General features: G+C 41.1%; 1 protein-coding gene and 1 long non-coding RNA gene across 2 annotated transcripts in view; one reads left to right on the top strand and one right to left on the bottom strand.

The window, feature by feature from the left end:
* LOC127574917 (uncharacterized) overlaps positions 1–19,366 on the top strand; it is a 792,285-nt gene that overhangs the window by 637,164 nt on the left and 135,755 nt on the right. The gene's annotated exons all lie outside the window — the stretch shown is intronic.
* The window catches only part of LOC127574890 (pecanex-like protein 1), a 207,527-nt gene that overhangs the window by 132,599 nt on the left and 55,562 nt on the right, over positions 1–19,366 (bottom strand). Inside the window, 4 exon segments of the mRNA XM_052024376.1 lie at positions 1,837–1,978; positions 6,587–6,680; positions 9,195–9,340; positions 15,328–15,469. Of these exon segments, the coding sequence (XP_051880336.1) occupies positions 1,837–1,978; positions 6,587–6,680; positions 9,195–9,340; positions 15,328–15,469 (524 nt within the window).

The following is a 19,366-nucleotide window of genomic DNA, read 5'->3' as shown; positions in this document are numbered from 1 at the left end:
ATTTACTAGAATGGCTCAGAGGATGACAGATTTCTGCTACAAGGTTAGACTGTAAATACTGGGGTCATTCTCCCTCGAGCAAAGAAGGTCTGTCAGTGATTTGCTTTGCAAGATCAAGACAGGCTTGCATAGGGTAAACAGAAAACCTGCAGGACCCCAATTCAAAGAGCAATGGGCAAAAGACACAGAGGGATGTGAGAAAAAAAACTTTTAATGCAGAGAGAGTAGTTATGATCCGAAAATGATTATCAATAGGAATGGTGGAAAGACAGTCAATCAAGACTTTCAAAATGGAATTGGAAAGATCATTTGTAGGGCTATGGGGAAGGGGCAAGGGAATGGGACTGAATATATTGCTCCATAATGAGTCAAATGGTATCATCCTGAGATTTCATGATTTTATGATCTTGTGAAAAACCTACCAGTGCTGGAAATGTTCAACAGAACAGACAGCGCTTAATACAACAGACAGCTTTCAAAGGAGCAGACAGTGTTCGATGGGCTGGACAGTGTTCGATGGGCTGGACAGTGTTCAATGCGAAGGACAGTGTTTGATGTGAAGGACGCTATTCAATAGAATGGACAGTGTTTGACGGGATGGATGGTGTTCAATGGAATAGATAGTTTTCAATGGGAAGGAGAGTGTTTGACAGGCTGGACAGTGCTCAATGGGAAGGATGCTATTCAATGGAATGAACGGTGTTTGACAAGACGGACTGCGTTTAACGGGAAGAGAGGGTTCAATGGGACAGTTGGCATTTGAGGCATAGACTGCATTTGAGGGACAGAGAGCATTCGACGGGACAGACGGCATTCGACGGGAAAGACGGCATTCGATGGAAAGGACAGTGCTCTATGGGACAGACAGCATTGGACAAGAAAGATAGCATTCAACAGGACAGATGGCATTCGATGGGAAAAATGACATTTGACGGGACGCGCAGCATTCAATGGGAAGGACAGCACTCCATGGGACAGACGGCATTCGACGGGACGGACGGCATTTGACGGAAAAGACGACATTCGACGGGACAGGTGGCATTCAATGGGAAGGACAGAGCTCCATGGAACAGACGGCATTCGACGGGAAAGACGGCATTCAACGGGAGAGAAATTATTTAACAGGTCAGACAATATTCATGGAAAGGAGCTATCATTTCAGCTCAACTGAACTACTGCATGTTTAAGTCCACTTTTCAGAATCTGTAGTACATAGAACATTATAGCACAGTACAGGCAACTCGGCCCACTATGTTGTGCCAACAGTTTACCCTGCTCTAAGATCTATCTAACCCTTCCCTCCCACATGGCCTTCCATTTCTCTCTCATTCATGTGTCTATCTAAGAGTCTCTTAATTGTCCCTAATGTATCTGCCCCCACAACCTCTGCCGGCAGTGCGTTCCACGCACCCACCACTCTCTGTGTAAAAAAAACTTATCCCTGACATCCCCCTTATACCTTCCTCTAATCACCTTAAAATTATGTCCCCTCGTGGTAGCCATTGTCGCCCTGGGAAAAAGTCTCTGACTGTCCACTCAATCTATGCCTCTTATCATCTTGTACACCTCGATAGTCACCTCTTACCTTCCTTCTCTCCAAAGAGAAAAGCCCGAGCTCACTCAATGTATCAACCTAACTTTTAAAGGATTTTTTAAGAGTGGAGAGTAGAGATGTTGAGTTGCGAAAGGCATGCTGTAACTCTACGCAATCTGAAATATACTGATATGACACTGTCCTGTGGACATCCATCTTTCACCTGTGCAAACCCTATTCCTGTTATTTTGGACCAACTCCATGTGATACCTGCCATTCACCTGAGCATCCCTTGCACTCACCTGCCTCGCCTCCGAATATCTTCTAATTCGCATTCTCCGTAATATAACTGGCTGGTGTCGATGGCGTGGCTCATCTGTAGTTTCCTCTACCCCATTGTGTCCATCACCTGAAGCATAACTGGGAGAGTTGGATTGATGATCCCTGCGGTGAAAAAGACTTGGTGACATCTGATGCTACTTGGAGATCTGCTGCTAACGATATATTAAAAGCCCATTGTCATCCGAAGTCAAGCCGAGACACAATCAATTCTCGAATTAAAAGGTCTTGCTTGTTGCACATTACAGCAGACTCAGAAATAAAAGGCAGAATATTATCTGGACAGACATTATCAGGTTATAACTTTGTGAACCTCTAGAATCATATAGCTCATTGTGGATTCTGCTGCAAGGATGAGACATTATGAAGTTGAGAGTAGCACACCACCAACACCCCCCACCCCTGCCCAGAATGAATAGAGAAGAAGCATCAATATCAAAACAAACAGAAGAGAAGCAGACAAAACCAAGTGCTCTGCAGAGAAGGATAGATTCTTATACAGGACGCACAGGAAGCAGCCATTCGTGCCTCAGGTCCACACCAGAAATTCAAAAGAGCTGTCTAATAAGTCCATTTCTCTGCCTTTCTTCAACTATTTAACCAATCATATTTTTTTTTCCTTTTCAACTATTTATCCAATTCTTACCTGAAAGTTACTATAATGTTTGCTTTCACTTCTGTTTTCTGCAGTGTGTTGCTATGTACAAAATACTAGAACTCCAAATAATCCGCTATCCAATTATTCAGCATCTGGCTCGCAGGTGATGCTTGCTGCATTACCTTCTGACTCACAGGGGCCTCAGTTCCCATGGTCCCTTCTGACTCACCAGGGTTGCAATTCTGTGTTTCCCTTCTACCTAATGGGGTCCCAGTTCCTGTTCCCCTTCTACTCACTGGGGCCCTGGTTCCGTGTTCCCCATGTACTCACTGGGGCCCCGGTTCCCATGTTCCCCATGTACTCACTGGGACCCTGATTCATGTGCTCTCATTTCAACTGACTGGGATCCCGTTACCCACTCTCCATTTAGAGCTACCTGATTATCTGGGAAATTTATTCTAAAACTGTGTAACACATAAAAATAAGTGAATTAAAAGTGAGTTGGGATATTAATATGAATAAAATCCAATAGCCTGGAAAATTAGCTACTGAAGCACCACTAAAGTTCTGGGTGTGGCGGATTATCAGAGCTTTATTCTATAACCCACTCCCTTTAAGCAATCACATTAAATCTGCCTCCAGTGATTACTGACCCTCCAGGCAGTGGAGATTGGTTCTTCCTTTCTACCTTGTTAAACAGTGCATGATTTTGAAATCCCCTGGAGTTGCTCAACATTCTGGGAGGACTGTGAGCACAACTCTTCTCATGATGTGTTCCTTTCTCAATGCAAAGGGTGATGTCCTGGAAAGCCTTACAAATGCCAAGTGGAGCCACATCACAGAGAGGCATCTCCAGTACATTCCACAGAGACATTCTCCCAGAGAAAGTAGAAAGGCCTGGGACTGTCCAGTGCTGTTCCTCTTCCCCCCAGACGATTGAGATGACTCACTCAGCCGCAAGAAATACAAATCGAGCCAGGATTTCAGGCAGAGGTCATTTTGAAAATAATCCTTGGAAACCGTCTGTGCTGGGCCAATCCATCCATCAACATCACAACAACAGATTTTTTGGTTGTTACCTCATTTTTCTGTTTCTGGGATCATTTTGTCTGCAAATTTGCTGCAGTTTTTCCTGCAGTATCACCATGACCACACTGCAGAAGTAACCTGTTGGCTGCTAAGTCCTTCAGGCCATCCTGGTGTCATGATAGGTTCGTATTAGTGCAAGTTCTTCCTTCCTTTACTGTATTCTTAACAAATAACCATATCCTTGTTATATTCCACTTACATTTAAAACGATCGGTGGGATGTTTTAGAATCTATTTGAAATTCAATCAGAGTTTATAGTTATCCTCCAAAATGTTTCACAATGTTTTCAAAAGCCATATTGGAACTGTTCCTAATGTCCCAGGCGGCAAGCTCCCATTACTTGCAGGACATAGCAACAGTTCTCCCAGTCCATTTAGTCATTTAGCTAGACCCTGGATGATCTGAATCTTAACTGCTTTACCTCCATTTCTTGTTACCCTACATAACAAATCAAAGAAAGTTTACGACACAAGAGGCCATTTGGCCCATTGTAACCCTGTTGGTCGTAAAAGGACTACTCAGTCTCATCCTATCTCCCCATGGTGGTCCGTAGCCCTGTAACTCACAGCTCTTCAAGTACACATCCAAGTACTTTTGAAATCTGGCGAGGACTTCTTCCACTACTTCCACTTCTTCCCCTTCTGACAAAGAGTTGCAGCCCATGCTATTCTCTGGGTGAAATAACTCTTCCCCATCTTCCCCCAAATTATTCCACCAAGTACATTGAATCAGTGCCCCCTTATTTTTGATTCCACTGTTAAGGGAAGCAGCACCAATCCCATTTACTCTGTCTAGTCCCTACGTTATTTTAAATACCTCAATTAAATTTCCTATCAATGCCTATTCCAAAGAAAACAAAATGTCATGTGTTACAGAAATACAGGTTCATCCTTTCTTTACCCTATCCCTTTAAATGTTCTACTTCAGTTATGAGAGACAGCTCTAGGAGTGGACGGTCGCATTATCCAGTCTTTCCTCAGAACCAGAATCATTCTGCACTGACAACATCCTACTGAATGCACGTTCCTGTAACACGCAAAATGCCAAGGTGGAAGCAGGAGTGACTAGCATTTTTTAAATGAATGATGCAATTCAAACTGTGTTATTACTTATATTCATCACTGAATGTTTTTTTAGTTCAGGTGGTAGTAAACTGAACTAGTGGGGACACAGTGCCCTCTACTGATTGCTGTGAGACTGGAATATTCCTGCAATTGTTTCCCCTTCTTTAGAAATAAGTTGCAGTTCCATATCTCCGGACTTCCCGGGGTACTTTCCAATATAACATGAGAAGCCAACTGAAGTAAGAAACGGCAAATCAAACAGCATAAAAATAGACACAGAGCAAGGTCCCACACACAGCCAAGTGATGATAACCAGATAAATTATTATAATTTATGAATTGTAATGATGGTTATTAATGGATAAATATTAGTCAGAATACAAAAAATGACTCCAGGTATTCCCCACGTGGTGCCCTGGGAGGATTTAGATCCATTAAGTGAGAGGAAGTCAGCCATCAGTTTAAAGATGGCACCTCTGTCAGTGCAGTACTCCCTCTTGGCTTAACACATTCCTTTGTTCCTTTTCTAAGACTTGGGCAAGAATACTTAGGATGCAGTCATTAATCTCTCATTTTCTTGTGACTTACAACTGACATTTTTTTTTCTTTACAGAGGATGGCCTGGGTTTATTGCAAATGTTACAACATTCTGTCAAATTTGTGCAATTGTTGTGAAAAGTCAGACATACTTACCACGAACTTTGATGTACCATCCAATTTTGAACTTGTTGGATGATTCAATGAATTTTCAAAACCTCTGCTCTTGGAACCAAATGCGTACGACACTTGGCTTAACCTATGTGTTTGTGCTTAAGTCTCTGAAGTGGGACCTGAACCCACTACTTTCTAATTTAAGTGGTGATCACAATGCACCAAGAGGTAGAGACCAGCACTGTTACTGGATGTCAGCAGAGTAGGTAGGTAGGCCTTCACTTTCACATCTTGAGACTTTAGTGGACTAGTAAAACAGCAGAAGTGGAGAGGGGAAATCTGATAATATGGGTGCATTCCATAGTTCTCAGACAGAATGTGAGTGAGGGTCAAGGTCCAAGGTAATTTGGCAGGCTTGGGGATGTCAATCCCATCAGCTGATGTTGCAACACTAATTGGGGAAGCCATGTAAGAGCCCATTTCAAATCCTCAGGTGCTTTACAGTGAATGAAATATTTCTGAAGTGTAAAGACTTCTCAAATGTGGAAATCACATCACCAATTTGTGTACAGCCAGGTTTTGCAGGCAGCAATAAAGTGTGTGACCACTGAATTTGTTTTTTGGTGTTGGTTGAGAGATGAATGTTGACCATGACACCAGGTATCATTCTAATAAATATGTGTTGCTTTCTCTCCTTGGTCAATCTATCTATTGTAATAAAGTAGTGCCCAGAACTGCTCAGAATATTCTGGATATGATCTAACAATGGGTTTATATAGAAACGGTATAACTTCTACTGGATCGTATTTTAATCTTACAGGTATAAAAGTCAAATAGTATGTCGAATTATGCAATGCATCCCTTAACATCAGTTATAGATAAGCAGTAACCATAACTGCACCCGCAAGCATTAGGTCTGGACATGCAAAGGGAATGTATAAGCACCATATTCTTGTGCAATGTAATAACCCATAAGAAAAGCCAACTAGAAATTTTGTAAGCAGATGACTGCCACTAGTGGTGCCTAGTTAAATTAGAACTGATGTGGAGTGTAAGAAAGTTCCATTGGATTTTAAACCCTGTTTCCCAGTCCATCATTTACAATCTGCAAAAGGCTCTTAACACATTCCTTTGTTCCTTTGCTAAGAGTTGGGCAAGAATACTTAGGATGCAGTCATAAATCTCTCATTTTCTTGTCACTTACAACTAAAATATTTGTTTTTTGTTTACAGAGAATGGCCTGAGTTTATTGCAGATGTTACAACATTCTGTCAAATTTGTGGAATTGTTGTGAAAAGTCAGACCTACTTACCATGAACTTTGAATGTGTTCCGAACTTGTTGGATGATTCAATGAATTTTCAAAACCTCTGCTCTTGGGGCCAAATGTGTACGACCTTACTTCCCCTGGGAACAAAGTTACACAGTATTTATTTCTCAACTAAAGTTTAAAAGTTTAACACACTATTATTTGCCTTAATTTTAAAATCTTTGCCTTGTTTTCAAATCCCTCCATGGCCTCCTAGCTCTGTAATCTGTTTCAGAACTACAAATGTCCAAGATCTCTGCAGTCTTCCAATTCCGGCTTCTTGCTCTTTCCTTATTTTAACTATTCAGCTATATATTAGCAAGCACCTCTTTAGCTGCTTAGGGCTAAAACATGAAAATTTGTTCCCTAAAACTTTCCCTCTCCCTATCTCTCTCCTCTCCTCCTTTAAGGCACTCCTTCAAACACAAGAGACTGCAGATGCTGGAATCTGGACCAACAAACAATCTGCTGGAGGAACTTAGTGGGTAGAAACCCATGAACAATTTCTCCCCACCCCACCCCCTCCCCCCAAAACAAATACAGCTCAACCCGCTGAATTCCTTCAGCGGACTGTTTGTTGCTCCTTAAAACCTAAATCTTTAACCAGGTTTTCCCCACATCTCCTTCTGTGGCTCCATAATAATTTTTCTCTACTCCTCAAGTATCTCAGGATCTTTAAACTGTGTTAGAGTGTTATTTAAATGCAAGATTATGTTATTATGTTACAGTTACAAAGTCTTATATCCCTGCCAGTGAATTTAGTACCTGCACATTTTAGCATGAAATTGGAACACTAACGGAGAGCAAACCACAGCTCAATGTCCTGCACCACAGATTCTGCTTGTGATTCCATGCATTCAGCAGTCTTGATCTCAGGCAGAGATTCCAATCCAAGGTAAGTAAAACTCCAATAATCCTGCACCCTCAAAACTTTGGTGTCAGACTCGCAGATTTTCCAAACTATTGGATGTTATTCCTTTGAATACATCAGCACACTTTTAATTCGCCTTTTTTTTTAAAACGTCACAAAGGAACATAATAAAATTTTCCAAGAACCAGGTGAATTTAAAGGGAGCACAAGAAACAGGGCCTAGGGGAGCTTAAAAGGAGATTGGGAGTGAGGTTCTAGTGAGTTTAAAGGGTGTGGGAAATGGAATCAGGTGAGACTGACGCTGAACCATCTGGATTTCCAAATAACAGGATTGAAGATCAATGAAGTTTTACTGTACTTCAATGCCACAAAACATTTGTATTTAAGCTGACCTTGATATCCTTCAGGCCACAGACCCCAGTCACAAGAGCAACTCCCATTGATAGAGACTCTAAGGATTATGGGGAATCTAGTGTTCCCAAGTTTGCTTCTTGTGAAGAACTCCTATTGAACAGGATGCAACCCAAGCTCACAAACGTCGGGAAAATTGTTATCCTTAACACTGGATGCAGTGATTTCACCCCTCCTTAAAAAAGTTAATGATTTCTGCACACCATTATGATAAACCCTACTGTGCATTGGAAACCTTACAGCTGAAAGATAATGGAGAAAAAAATCATCTTTGGTCACCAGTACTAAATTAGTGTGGCTACCAGTCGCACTCATCTCTCGGTATTGAACTTAATGCAAAATATAGGTCTTATGCATAAGACTAAATATGGAATAATTAAGGCATGAAAGAAAAATGCATGTACTATTAACCATAACATTTAAACTCTGTTTTTTCATACCTAACAAATATTTGGGTACGGCATGAGATCTTGTCCTGTTCCACTAACCATGTGAATGGTGGCTAATACATTGATTGAGAGCAGCAGCACACCATCCAACATCCAGTACCTCAGGAGAAATACTGCTTAACACAGAGCAGATGTCAGAGGAGGTAAGAGAGACCCTGTTCCCAATGTTCACCCCAAGTACCTGGAGCCCTGGGGCTTTTCTTTGTTATTACTCTGGGTCAAATCCAGTGAATTCCCAGGTTTGCACACTACCTCTCAGAAAGGAACAGAAGGAAGTCGAAAGCATTTCGTTTGGTTATCTTGCAGTATTGATCTAGGGGCTAATTACAAATCCTGCCCCTCATTCCAAACAGAGAAGGGCACCATGAGCTCCAAAAAAAGTGAGGGAGAGGATCTGGAAAAGTATGTGCTTAGCCACTAAAAATGTACTTTTCCAAATAAATGTTTCCCACAACCCTTACAAGAAAAGTTGATATTCTCTTATTTAAAAGAGAAATGTGAATGAGGAGCAATTGTGCATCAAATATACCAACATTTAGATTAATAGTTCAAAAATATATAATAAATCACCCAGATATAAATGCAACTGCAGGCTGAACTACTTGATGGGCTACACAAGTAGCAGCAGAATAAAATCTTGAATGAAACTGTGCTTTAAATGCTGTGTGAAGGATGAGACAAAATGCACATTTGCAGTTTTTGTGCTGACTCCTTTTAAAATTATTGAAGCCACGATTTGAAACTCCCAAACTCTATAATGAATGTTGCAGAGAGCTCATGTAGTGCATGTGCCTTTTTCCGCTCTGTGGTTCAATCTAACTTTAATAAGCTACACCCATCAGTTTCCATCCCATGAACAATCAACTCCAGGAAATACTTACCGAGTTCATCGACAAAAAAGTGTGTTGCCCCAATGGAAGTATCATGATGTGACGAAGCATCATGCCTTGGACTACCACTTGGACACCCAACACTGCCCCAGTGCAATGAACCAGAACGGTTCTGCACTTGTCCATTATCCTGTGAGCTGTGAATAAAGAAAGCCATGAGCAAATCCATCTGCACTTATCCAGACTTTTCTAGTTCTGTATATACAGACAAAATCTGAGGTACACAGGTTAAAATTGTAAAGGGTCCCATAGGACAGGATTTCTTTTTAAACTGTTGTTTGTTTGTTTGTTATATCTTCTTGCCTGAGATCTTTTCTCTGTAGAATGGAATCCTCACCAATGTCAGCACAAAGCACTCTCGGTTAAACCCAGCATAGGCTGATACAAAGCAATACAAAGCATATAAAGCACAGACACAGGATATTTTGGTTCATGTTGTATTCATTTTCTGAACAAGCATCCAACCAGCTATTCTCATTTGACCTCTTCAATGTCTTTCTATTCCTGTCTCCTTCATAGACCTTAACTCAGTTCAAGTTCTCCCTGCGATGGAGAGTTCCACATTCATGCCACTCTGACATACAAGTTTATACTGAAGTCTTATTGATTTTTATTGACTATGTTTTATTCATGGTTCAGAGACTTCATCTGCTCAACAAACAGAAATGTTTTCTCTGGGTCTGTCCTTACAAATTTCTTCATCATTTTGAAGTCCTCTGTTAGGCCATCTCTCAGTCTTCTCTACATACCTGTCAAGTCCTTTGGGGTCAAAAGTTCCACGTAACAGTCTTGAAACCTTTAAGGCTACGAATCAAAATGCAAATTTTGAAATACTTGCATGTTAAAGATTTGCCAATATTCTCTAGAGTTTAAAAAAATGAGAGGGGATCTCATTAAAACATACAAAGTTCTCATGGGGTTTGACAGGGTAGGTGCAGGAATAAATAGAACTGTGAGCAAATCCATCTACCTATCCTGGAAAATAAGGGATCAACAGAGAAAGGAGAAGAAATTTCTTCACTGAGTGAATGTCTGGAATTCTCTGCCCAGAAGGGCCACGGAGGCTCAGTTTCTGAGTATATTCAAGACAAAGCTTACTAGATTTTTGGACTTTAAGTGAATCAAAGGATTTATGGTTAGTGCAGGAAAGTGTTTCTGAGGTAAAAGATCAGCCGTGATCTTAATAAGTGGCAGAACAGGCATGAGGGGTTAAATGGCCTAATCCTGCTTCTATCTCCTACGTACTTACTACTTTTTTTAAAGAAAGTAAAGTTCCATCAATTGAATAACTGAAAATCTAAGAATAAGTTTAACCATTTGCTACATTTGCTAATTTATTTATAATTTTAACATTACAACATAGTATAAGGAGCCTCACCCTCACGCTTGTCACTCATGCCTTTGCATCTGTGCTCTTACCCCTCTGAGCCAAGTGTCTGTCAAACTAAGGGGACAATGGAACAAACACTGTCCTGCACTCATCCAGCATCACACACACACACACACACACACAAACTTTTATGGTCTTGCTAAGTGGGACAAGTTTCAGTCGCTGATGTATGTGTACTCTGAGATCCCTCTACCTCGCTTAAATTCACATCTTTCAGATAATAAATGACCTCCCTATTTTTCTCACCAAAATGTACAACCACTTGTTATCTGTGATTGGCCTCATCCACCAGTTATGTGCCAATTCTATATCTGGCTTTCTGGCTTCTGCCTTCTTCCTTTCAAGTCTTGATGAAGGGTCTCGACCCGAAACGTTGACTGTTTATTTTTCTTCATAGGTGCTGCCTGACCTGCTGAGTTCCTCCGGCATTTTGTGCGTGTTGCTAATTCTATACCTCTGTTAATGTCCTCTGGCAATCAGTTGCAATCCTCCTCAGTAATTTTTTTTCATTTATTTATTTTCAGTATCTGGGTGTCACTGGCAAGATCAGCTTTTATTGCCCATCCGGAATTACCCTCGAAAGGATGTGGTAAGCTGGCACCTTGAAGTCAGTCCAGTGAAGGTACTCCCACAGCACAGTTTCGTTGTATTCTGTCAGTGCATTATGTAATCATTGAAGGTGAAAGTACATCACTGCAAAAGCATTACAACTAGTGACCTGTCAGAGGAAACATATCCAACATTCTTTTTGGATTGAACCATGATTTTTGTAAGAAAAGCTGATTCCTGCTGAAATGTATTCTTACAGCAGCATAAAACTGGCAGTATTACATGTTATTAGAGCTGTCAAGTGATTTAAAAATATTAATCACAATTAAATCACATGATTAAATAAAATGTGCTAATTGTGGTGACACAAGAGACTGCAGATGCTAGAATCTGGAGCAACAAACAATCTGCTGGAGGAACTCAGCGGGTCAGGTAGCATCTGAAGAGGGAAATGATGTCCAGATGAAGGGTCTCAACCTGAAACGTCGATTGCTTATTTCCCTCCACAGATGCTGCCTGACCTGCTGAGTTTCTCCAGCATTTTTGTGTTAGCTGTGGTGTCACTTGCACCGTTAAATATAACAGAATACCAACGTTTTTGAATGCCCTAAAAGTAAAAGGACACCTTTAGCTTTGAACAGCCTAATTTAAAATGTTTTATTACATTCTCATTTAAAATTTGCATCTTGTTCTTATGTCTTTGTGGACTGACTCTGTCTGCAACCTCCTCCAGTCCTATAACCTTCAAATGTCTGTATTACTTCAATTCCAGCTTCTCGCTCATCCCAATTATCCTCACCCACATGTGGTCCAGTGTCAAATTGCTTTGTAACTCTGATGCTAAGCTTTCACAAAAAGAACACACTATTTTTTTGGATGAGATACTGCAAGGAGATAAAAGTCAGGAATATGGTGAGCAGCTCCAGGAATTACCTAACCTCACTCCAAGTGTTCTGTGAGAGAGGGGCTTGGGAGGAGAGAGATATTGAGAGGAAGAGAGTGTGAGAAGAGGGGTGGGGATTGCAAGATAAAGAAAGAGAGAGTGTGTAGAGAGATAGAAGAGAGAAAAGTGAGAGAAGTGGTGGGAGAGAGATTTACAACTGTCCTGGTGCCGGGCACTCTTTCCCCCTCACCAGTTCACTCCCTCACTATGCCGCCTCTCTCTTCCTCTTCTGTGCAGATTGTAAAGCAATAAATTAGAACTGTACTGCATTACCCGCAGAGTGCATTGACTAGATATTGGCAAAGCAGGTAGGCCTTCACTTCTGTCTCAAGGCAGTTGACATGAATGGGATATAGGGCGTGGTTCAACAGTGGGCAGGGAGCTTGAAATCTAAGGATGTGCTGGTCTTCATTCAGAGGGCCTCTCACTTGCAACAGACATACCACTTCTTCCAACCACCCTCATTCCTACCTAGGACATGCATTTGTTCACGTCACCCCATGCACATGCTCTCTCCCCTGGTTTGAGTCACCCACACATATACCTGGTCCTATGGTACAGTACTGAAATATGCACCAGCATAATGTCCTGTATGTTATTCATCTTATGGCCGTAAGACATTAAAAATCTCATAATATGGGAATCCTTAAACACCAAGTATGGCTTTTACCAACCTTAGAATAGCAATTATTTCACACTAACCACCTTATGCTCTCTGAATGAGACTGCTAGTCTGTCAGACCCGATTCATTGCATCCCAATTTTCCAGCAACCTTAACCAAGGCTGATATAATGGTCGTTTAATGCAACATAAACAATGGTATCTGATTCCTTTAGAGAATCCATCATTTTAAATTAAGTCATTATGTGAATAAAATGATCTCAGCAACTAAAGGTCTCTGATAAATTCAGTGGTTGGACCAGAATAAATGTATTTGACCTTACCACAGCAGATGACTCATCTCCTAGTTATGCAAAACCTTTGCCTCCCTTACTATTCACAAGGCAAGGATGTGATAGAATACCCTCCACTTACATGGAGCTTCAATGACAGGCAGGCAGCTTGACACTTTAAGGACAAAGACTGCTTCATCAGCACCCTATTATTCACCGTGTATTAACTCTCTTCACCATCGCTGCAGTGTCCTAGGATACACACGCAGTGTTGCAACATCAAGTTAAAGCTTTTTTGATAGCATTTCCCAAACCTGCAAGGACAGGGGTACACCCCAACCAGCAATTTCCTCTCCAAATCACACACCACCCCATCTAGGACATATTTCACTGTCCCTTTACAACTATCGTGGGATAAGTCAGGAATTTCTCATCCATCAGCACTTTACCACTAGGACCAGAGAGGTCTAAGGAAGCTCATCATCACCATCTTCAGGGCAAGCAAAGATAGGCAATAATTGGTAGCCTAGTAATCACCACCCACGTCCCAAGAATGAATATAAACAAAATGACAACGGTCTGCATGCACTGCATAAAACTTTGACAATTAACTTCCAACTTTGTTAGGGAGTGGGTGAAATGTGAAGTATCCATATGACTTGTGTTTAATTATACAAATGTGAATTTCAATTTCCTTCTTCAGTCTGGCAAGATCCCAGAATGTGGCATTGTGCAAAGCTGTGTGTTTGGACAGTCCTATTTGCGTCAATGATACTTGTGTACGGTTCATTTTCAGCTCAGAGGCTGACAGGCCGTTGTTGAATCAGTATTGCAATTAACATTTCACAGGAAAAAAATGGAAAAAAATAAGCTATTGCATTGAAAGGAGATGGAACTTACTTGGAAGTACTTGCAAAAGGGAAGGAGTAGGGAGTATTGAAGAGATAGGAAGGTTGCAGAAGGACCTAGACAGTTTAGGAGAATGGGCAAGGAAATGGCAGATGAGATTCAATGTAGGGAAATGTGCAGTTGTACACTTGGAAGCAGAAATAAGCGGGCAGATTATTATCTAGGAGGAGAGAAAATCCAAAGCACGGAAGTACAAAGGGACTTGGGGGTACTCGTGCAGGATACCTTAAAGGTTAACCACCAGGTCGGATCGGTGGTAAAGAAAGCGAATGCTATGTTGGCATTCATTTCGAGAGGTATAGTGTATAAAAGTAAGGAAGTGTTGATGAGGCTCTACGGGGCACTAGTGAGGCCTCATTTGGAATATTGTGCGCCGTTTTGGACCCCACATCTTAGGAAGGATGTGTTGACGTTGGAGAGGGTTCAGAGGAGATTTACGAGGATGATTCCAGGAATGAAAGGGCTTACGTATGAGGAGCGTTTGTCGGCTCTTGGACTGTACTCGCTGGAGTACAGAAGAATGAGAGGGGACCTCATAGCGACATTTAAAATATTGATAGGAAAGGACAGAGTAAATGTGGCTAGGCTGTTTCCCTTGGTGGGTGAGTCCAGGACCAGAGGGCACAATCTTAGAATTAGAGGGTACAGTTTCAAAACAGAGATGAGGAAAAATTTCTTTAGCCAGAGGGTGGTGAATTTGTGGAACTCCTTGCCACGTACAGCAGTGGAGGCCAGATCAGTGGGGGCGTTCAAGGAGGAGATAGATAGATATCTAAATAGTCAGGATATCAAGGGATATGGGGATAAAGCCAGTAATTGGGATTAGAATAGTTTTTTTTTTCTTCTTCTTCCCCCATTCCCCATTTCTCATTTCTATTTCCCTTTCCTTGGAGCAGACTCGATGGGCCAAATGGCCTGCTTCTGCTCCCTTGTCTTGTGATCTTGTGAAAATCCATTACCAATTGAAAAAATGAATTGTCAGGCATGGTTAAGTGTCTCAGAATTGGGGTACGTAATTGATATACCTAAAACAATAAGATTGGCTCTGAATGTTGTGGATGAGCACCTTCGATTCCCTGCCCTGCATCTCACCAAGTGAAGGAACTAGCCAGAAAAAGGAACTTCATAAATCAAACTTCATACAAGAACTTTAGGGTGAATTTATTCCTTTGCATCTCACTCCCTAGTGACATCTTCAGCAAGACAGCAGTTTCTCTTAGACTTAAAAGTTCCAACCTGTTCTTATCTCATTCACCACCCAGACCCACAAATGAAGTATTGTTTCCTCAATTAGGCATTTCAGAAATGGCAGACTTATGCAAAGTTGTATCACTGAACACTGAAAGCAGAGCCAAACAGTGAAGGTGGGTGGAAACTCCCTGTGCTGACCCTCAACCCTAATGGTTTTAACATTTCTTTTTATGACATTGAAAGCTTACCTCTGTGGTGAACAAGAGAAGGTTGCAGAATGACTTGGATTGTTCCTTACATTCTGCCGTTGTTGTTTCCCTGATCTCCTTAGATGACCACTGTGGCCATGCAGTCTTGCGTTTCCTGATCCAGATTCCAGTGGTAGCACAACTACAGGGAAAAGGTTAGAATTTGTCAGAGAAATTTTCAGTGGGATGAAGCAACAGCTGAGTGAACTCATGGAACAGATCAGCTTGTCAATGTACACCAAACCACACTCTCCTTTATGAATTAATTTTCATAATACTAAGATTTACTTAGTGGTGGCACATGGGGTTGTGATTGAGTACAGTACCTCCCTTGCCCTTGGAATCTCGTCATCATTTGAGTTCCGAGGAGGTGCAGATCCCTTCTTGTACTTGGTACAGGCATCTGTCTGAGCTCGTCCCTCATCTTCAGTCTCCCTTCATTGTTCTCATTGTTGATCTGAGCTCACCAATTATTCATTGCTCATCATGGATATTTGCTAATCCCATTTCTCAGCTCATACTTAACACTTGCTCAACATTGACCATGTCTCCTTACCTATCTTACTGATCCCCACTTTTCAATTTTTCTACTCAACAACTGTCTATCTTCACCTATCTTCAGAGAGTCATAGAGTTATACAGCATGGAAACATGTCCTTCAGCCACCTGGTCCATGTCAACCAAGATCTTCACGTTGTTGATCGACTCTCAAACACTGATCGCCATTTGCAATCAGTCTCCAATTCTTTATTATCTGTGCTGGTCACCAACTGATCTCTATTCACTGATCTCTGTTCACTGATCTTCTCTCATTGACAATCTGCATTTCGAACATATTCCTCACTGATCTCAGCTCATCACTGAACCTCACTGAATGAAGTATCTTTATTAGTCACACGTACATCGAAACACAGTGAAATGCATCTTTTGCGTAGAGTTTTCTGCGGGCAGCCCACAAGTGTCGCCACACTTCCAGCGCCAACATAGCATGCCCACAACTTCCTAACCCGTACATCTTTGGAATGTGGGAGGAAACTGGAGCACCCGGAGGAAACCCACGCAGACACACGGGAAGAACGTACAAACTCCTTACAGACAGTGGCCAGAATTGAACCCGGGCCGCTGGCCCTGTAAAGCGTTACACTAACTGCTATACTATGTAGCTCATTGCTGGTAATAGCTAACCAAAGTTACTTGCCTTTGTTTAAAGACAGGGAGAGAGGTTAACTGGTAGAAGGTTAAAAGATTCCACACCTATTTCAGATTTGTACCACTAAAAGAAAAAGCTGCTAGTTCTTGAGACCACTTGGACCACTGGCTTTGTTGACTCTGGTAGATCATACCAAAACAATCATAGATTCAAAAAGATATTTCCACACACAAGGGGGAACATCTTTAACAATGAATATTTATGTAATATTGATTTTCCCTGTGCTTCTCCTCTCCATCCAATAACTTTACACAGAATTTACATTGACAAAGAAGAACACTGATACTAACAATCTTGCTCCCAAAAACATTAAGTTGAACTAAAATTCTAACCAGAATGCCCTGTACCATCTGGGAGCTGATCCAACAGCTGATTGTTTTTAATTTACAAACCCTTTTACTAAACTCCTCTTCCATCTTCCACCCCATCACAGACCCCTTTTCTTCTCTCCTCCCCTCCATCCTTCCTCTGCATCTTAAGACTTGGTGTTATCTCTGAAATTTCCCAGTTCTGATGAAAGGTCATCGGCCTGAAAAGTCAAGTCCATTTCTCTCTCCAAAGATGCTGCCTGACCTTCTGAGTATTTCTATTATTTTCTGTTCTTGCTTCACCTTTCTAGTATATGGAGCATTTTGGTATTATTGCATAAATTCCACCCTCTTATACTCTAGTCCTCTTGATAAAAAGGCCACCATCCTACTAACCTTTTTTGTTTATTCTCTATCTCCAGTTTAGAGAATTTTGGATATGGATACCAAAGAATTTCGACTTCTATTTCTTATAGCTTTTCACAAGGGCTCCATTCAATTCTTCTCAGATTCAAAGTAGATGATCTCACTTTCACTTATACTTAAATCCAAACGCCATATTTTTGTCCACCCACAATCTATTAATCTCTTTTTGTAATTTTATGTTTCTGTTTTCAAAGTTCCTGGTCATCCAATAAACTATTTCCTGTCAATTTCACTACCTATCCACTAGCCCTACTCTCTGCCCTCTGTCCATCACCAATTTCCTATCCAAGTCAGTAAGCTGCCTTTAATTCCATGAACTTTAACTGACGTTCTCCTGCGAGAAACCTTAATCAATGCCTTCTGGAAGTCCATACAACTAACTTCCATAAAACATTCTTATATATCACTTCAAGACCCTCTTCAAAAAAATTCAGTCAGGTTTGTCAAGGTTAATTTACATTTTACAAATCCATGCTGACTCTTATTAAGGTATTCAGTCACTCTCTCCTTGACTATAGAATAAAGTAAATTGCCAACAACATGTTTGGCTAATTGGTGTATAATTCCCTGCTTTCCCTCTCTCACTTTTTTTTAAATAACAGCAACACATATAATTTTCCAACCTGAAGGAATGATTCCTGAATCACAACACAAAGGTCTAACTATGAGACGATCAAAATCTGGTATTTCAACAGCACCTTTCATGGCCTTAGGACATCCTAAAGTGCTTTACATCTCAATGAAGTACATTTAAGGTGCAGCTGCTGTTATGTGTGTACAGCACAAACAAATGTGATCATGACCAGGTAAACTATTTTTAATGATGTTGTTTAAGGATAAATATTGGCCTGGACACCAGTGGGATCTTCCCAAGTCTTCTTTGAAATAGAAGCTTTCAAAATACTTATAAATGTACATCCACTTATGAAGTCAGACAGGTCCTTGGATCTGAAACCTCCTACAATATGGCAATCCTTCAAAGCTGCACTGCAATGGCAGCCTAGAATATGGCTCAGTCCTTCTGTTCCACTGGGAGAATTTTTAACATTGAACATAGCTGCGACCACATGATAAAGTGAGGAAAGTCAGGAACCTTTTCCGTATTTCTCTACTGCTGTTATATCCTTGCAAATTAAAAGAATATGATATCACAAACAATTAGTTGAGTAAGATGAATCATAGAACTTGGAAGAATGCCATCGCTGTACCTTCCCCCTTGGGAACTGATTCTAATACAAACTAATTGAATTAGAGTCTCCTTCTACTAGCTGCAAATGAGTTTGAAATTCAATCCAGTTTCTTATTGATTCTAGTTTAGTTTACAAAATTCCAAAATGACGCCATCTGGGGGAATGGTAGCATTGCAGTACAATTACCAGACTGGTAATTTAGAAGTCTGGGCTAATAATCTAGACAAACAACTTTAACCTAGGAATTTAATTTAGTTAATTGAATAATTTGGAATTAAAAAGCCACCTGGTGGCATGGCTAGTAGAGCTGCTTCCCCACAGCTCCAGTGACCTGGGTTCGATCTTGACTTCTGGTCCTGTCTGTGTGGAGTTTGCACATTCTCCCTGTGATTGCATGGATTTCCTCCCACAACCCAAAGATATGGTAGGTTATGGGCGGCACGGTAGTGTAGCGGTTACCGTAACGCTATTATAGAGCCAGCGACCCAGGTTCAATTCCGGCCGCTGTCTGTAAGGAATTTGTACATACTCCTAGTGTCTGCGTGGGTTTCCTATGGGTACTCTGGTTTCCTCCCACATTCCAAAGACATGTGAGCATGCTATGTTGGCGCCAGAAGTGTGGTGACACTTGTGGGCTGCTCCCAGAACATTCTACACAAAGATGCATTTCACTGTGTTTCAATGTACATTGGTGTTGGTTTATTATTGTCACTTGTACCAAGGTACAGTGAAAAACTTGCATACCAATCGTACAGGTCAATTCATTACACAGTGCAATTACATTGAGTTGGTACAGAGTGTATTGAGGTAGTACAGGTAAAAACAATAATTGTACAGAGTAAAGTGTCACAGCTACAGACAAAGTGCAGTGCAGGTAGACAATAAGGTGCAAGGTCACAACAAGG

The sequence above is a fragment of the Pristis pectinata genome, chromosome 10 (assembly GCF_009764475.1).
Source record: "Pristis pectinata isolate sPriPec2 chromosome 10, sPriPec2.1.pri, whole genome shotgun sequence".
Lineage (NCBI taxonomy): Eukaryota > Metazoa > Chordata > Chondrichthyes > Rhinopristiformes > Pristidae > Pristis > Pristis pectinata.
Note: the sequence above shows the minus strand (reverse complement) of the source record. Positions and strands in the feature narration are given on the sequence as shown.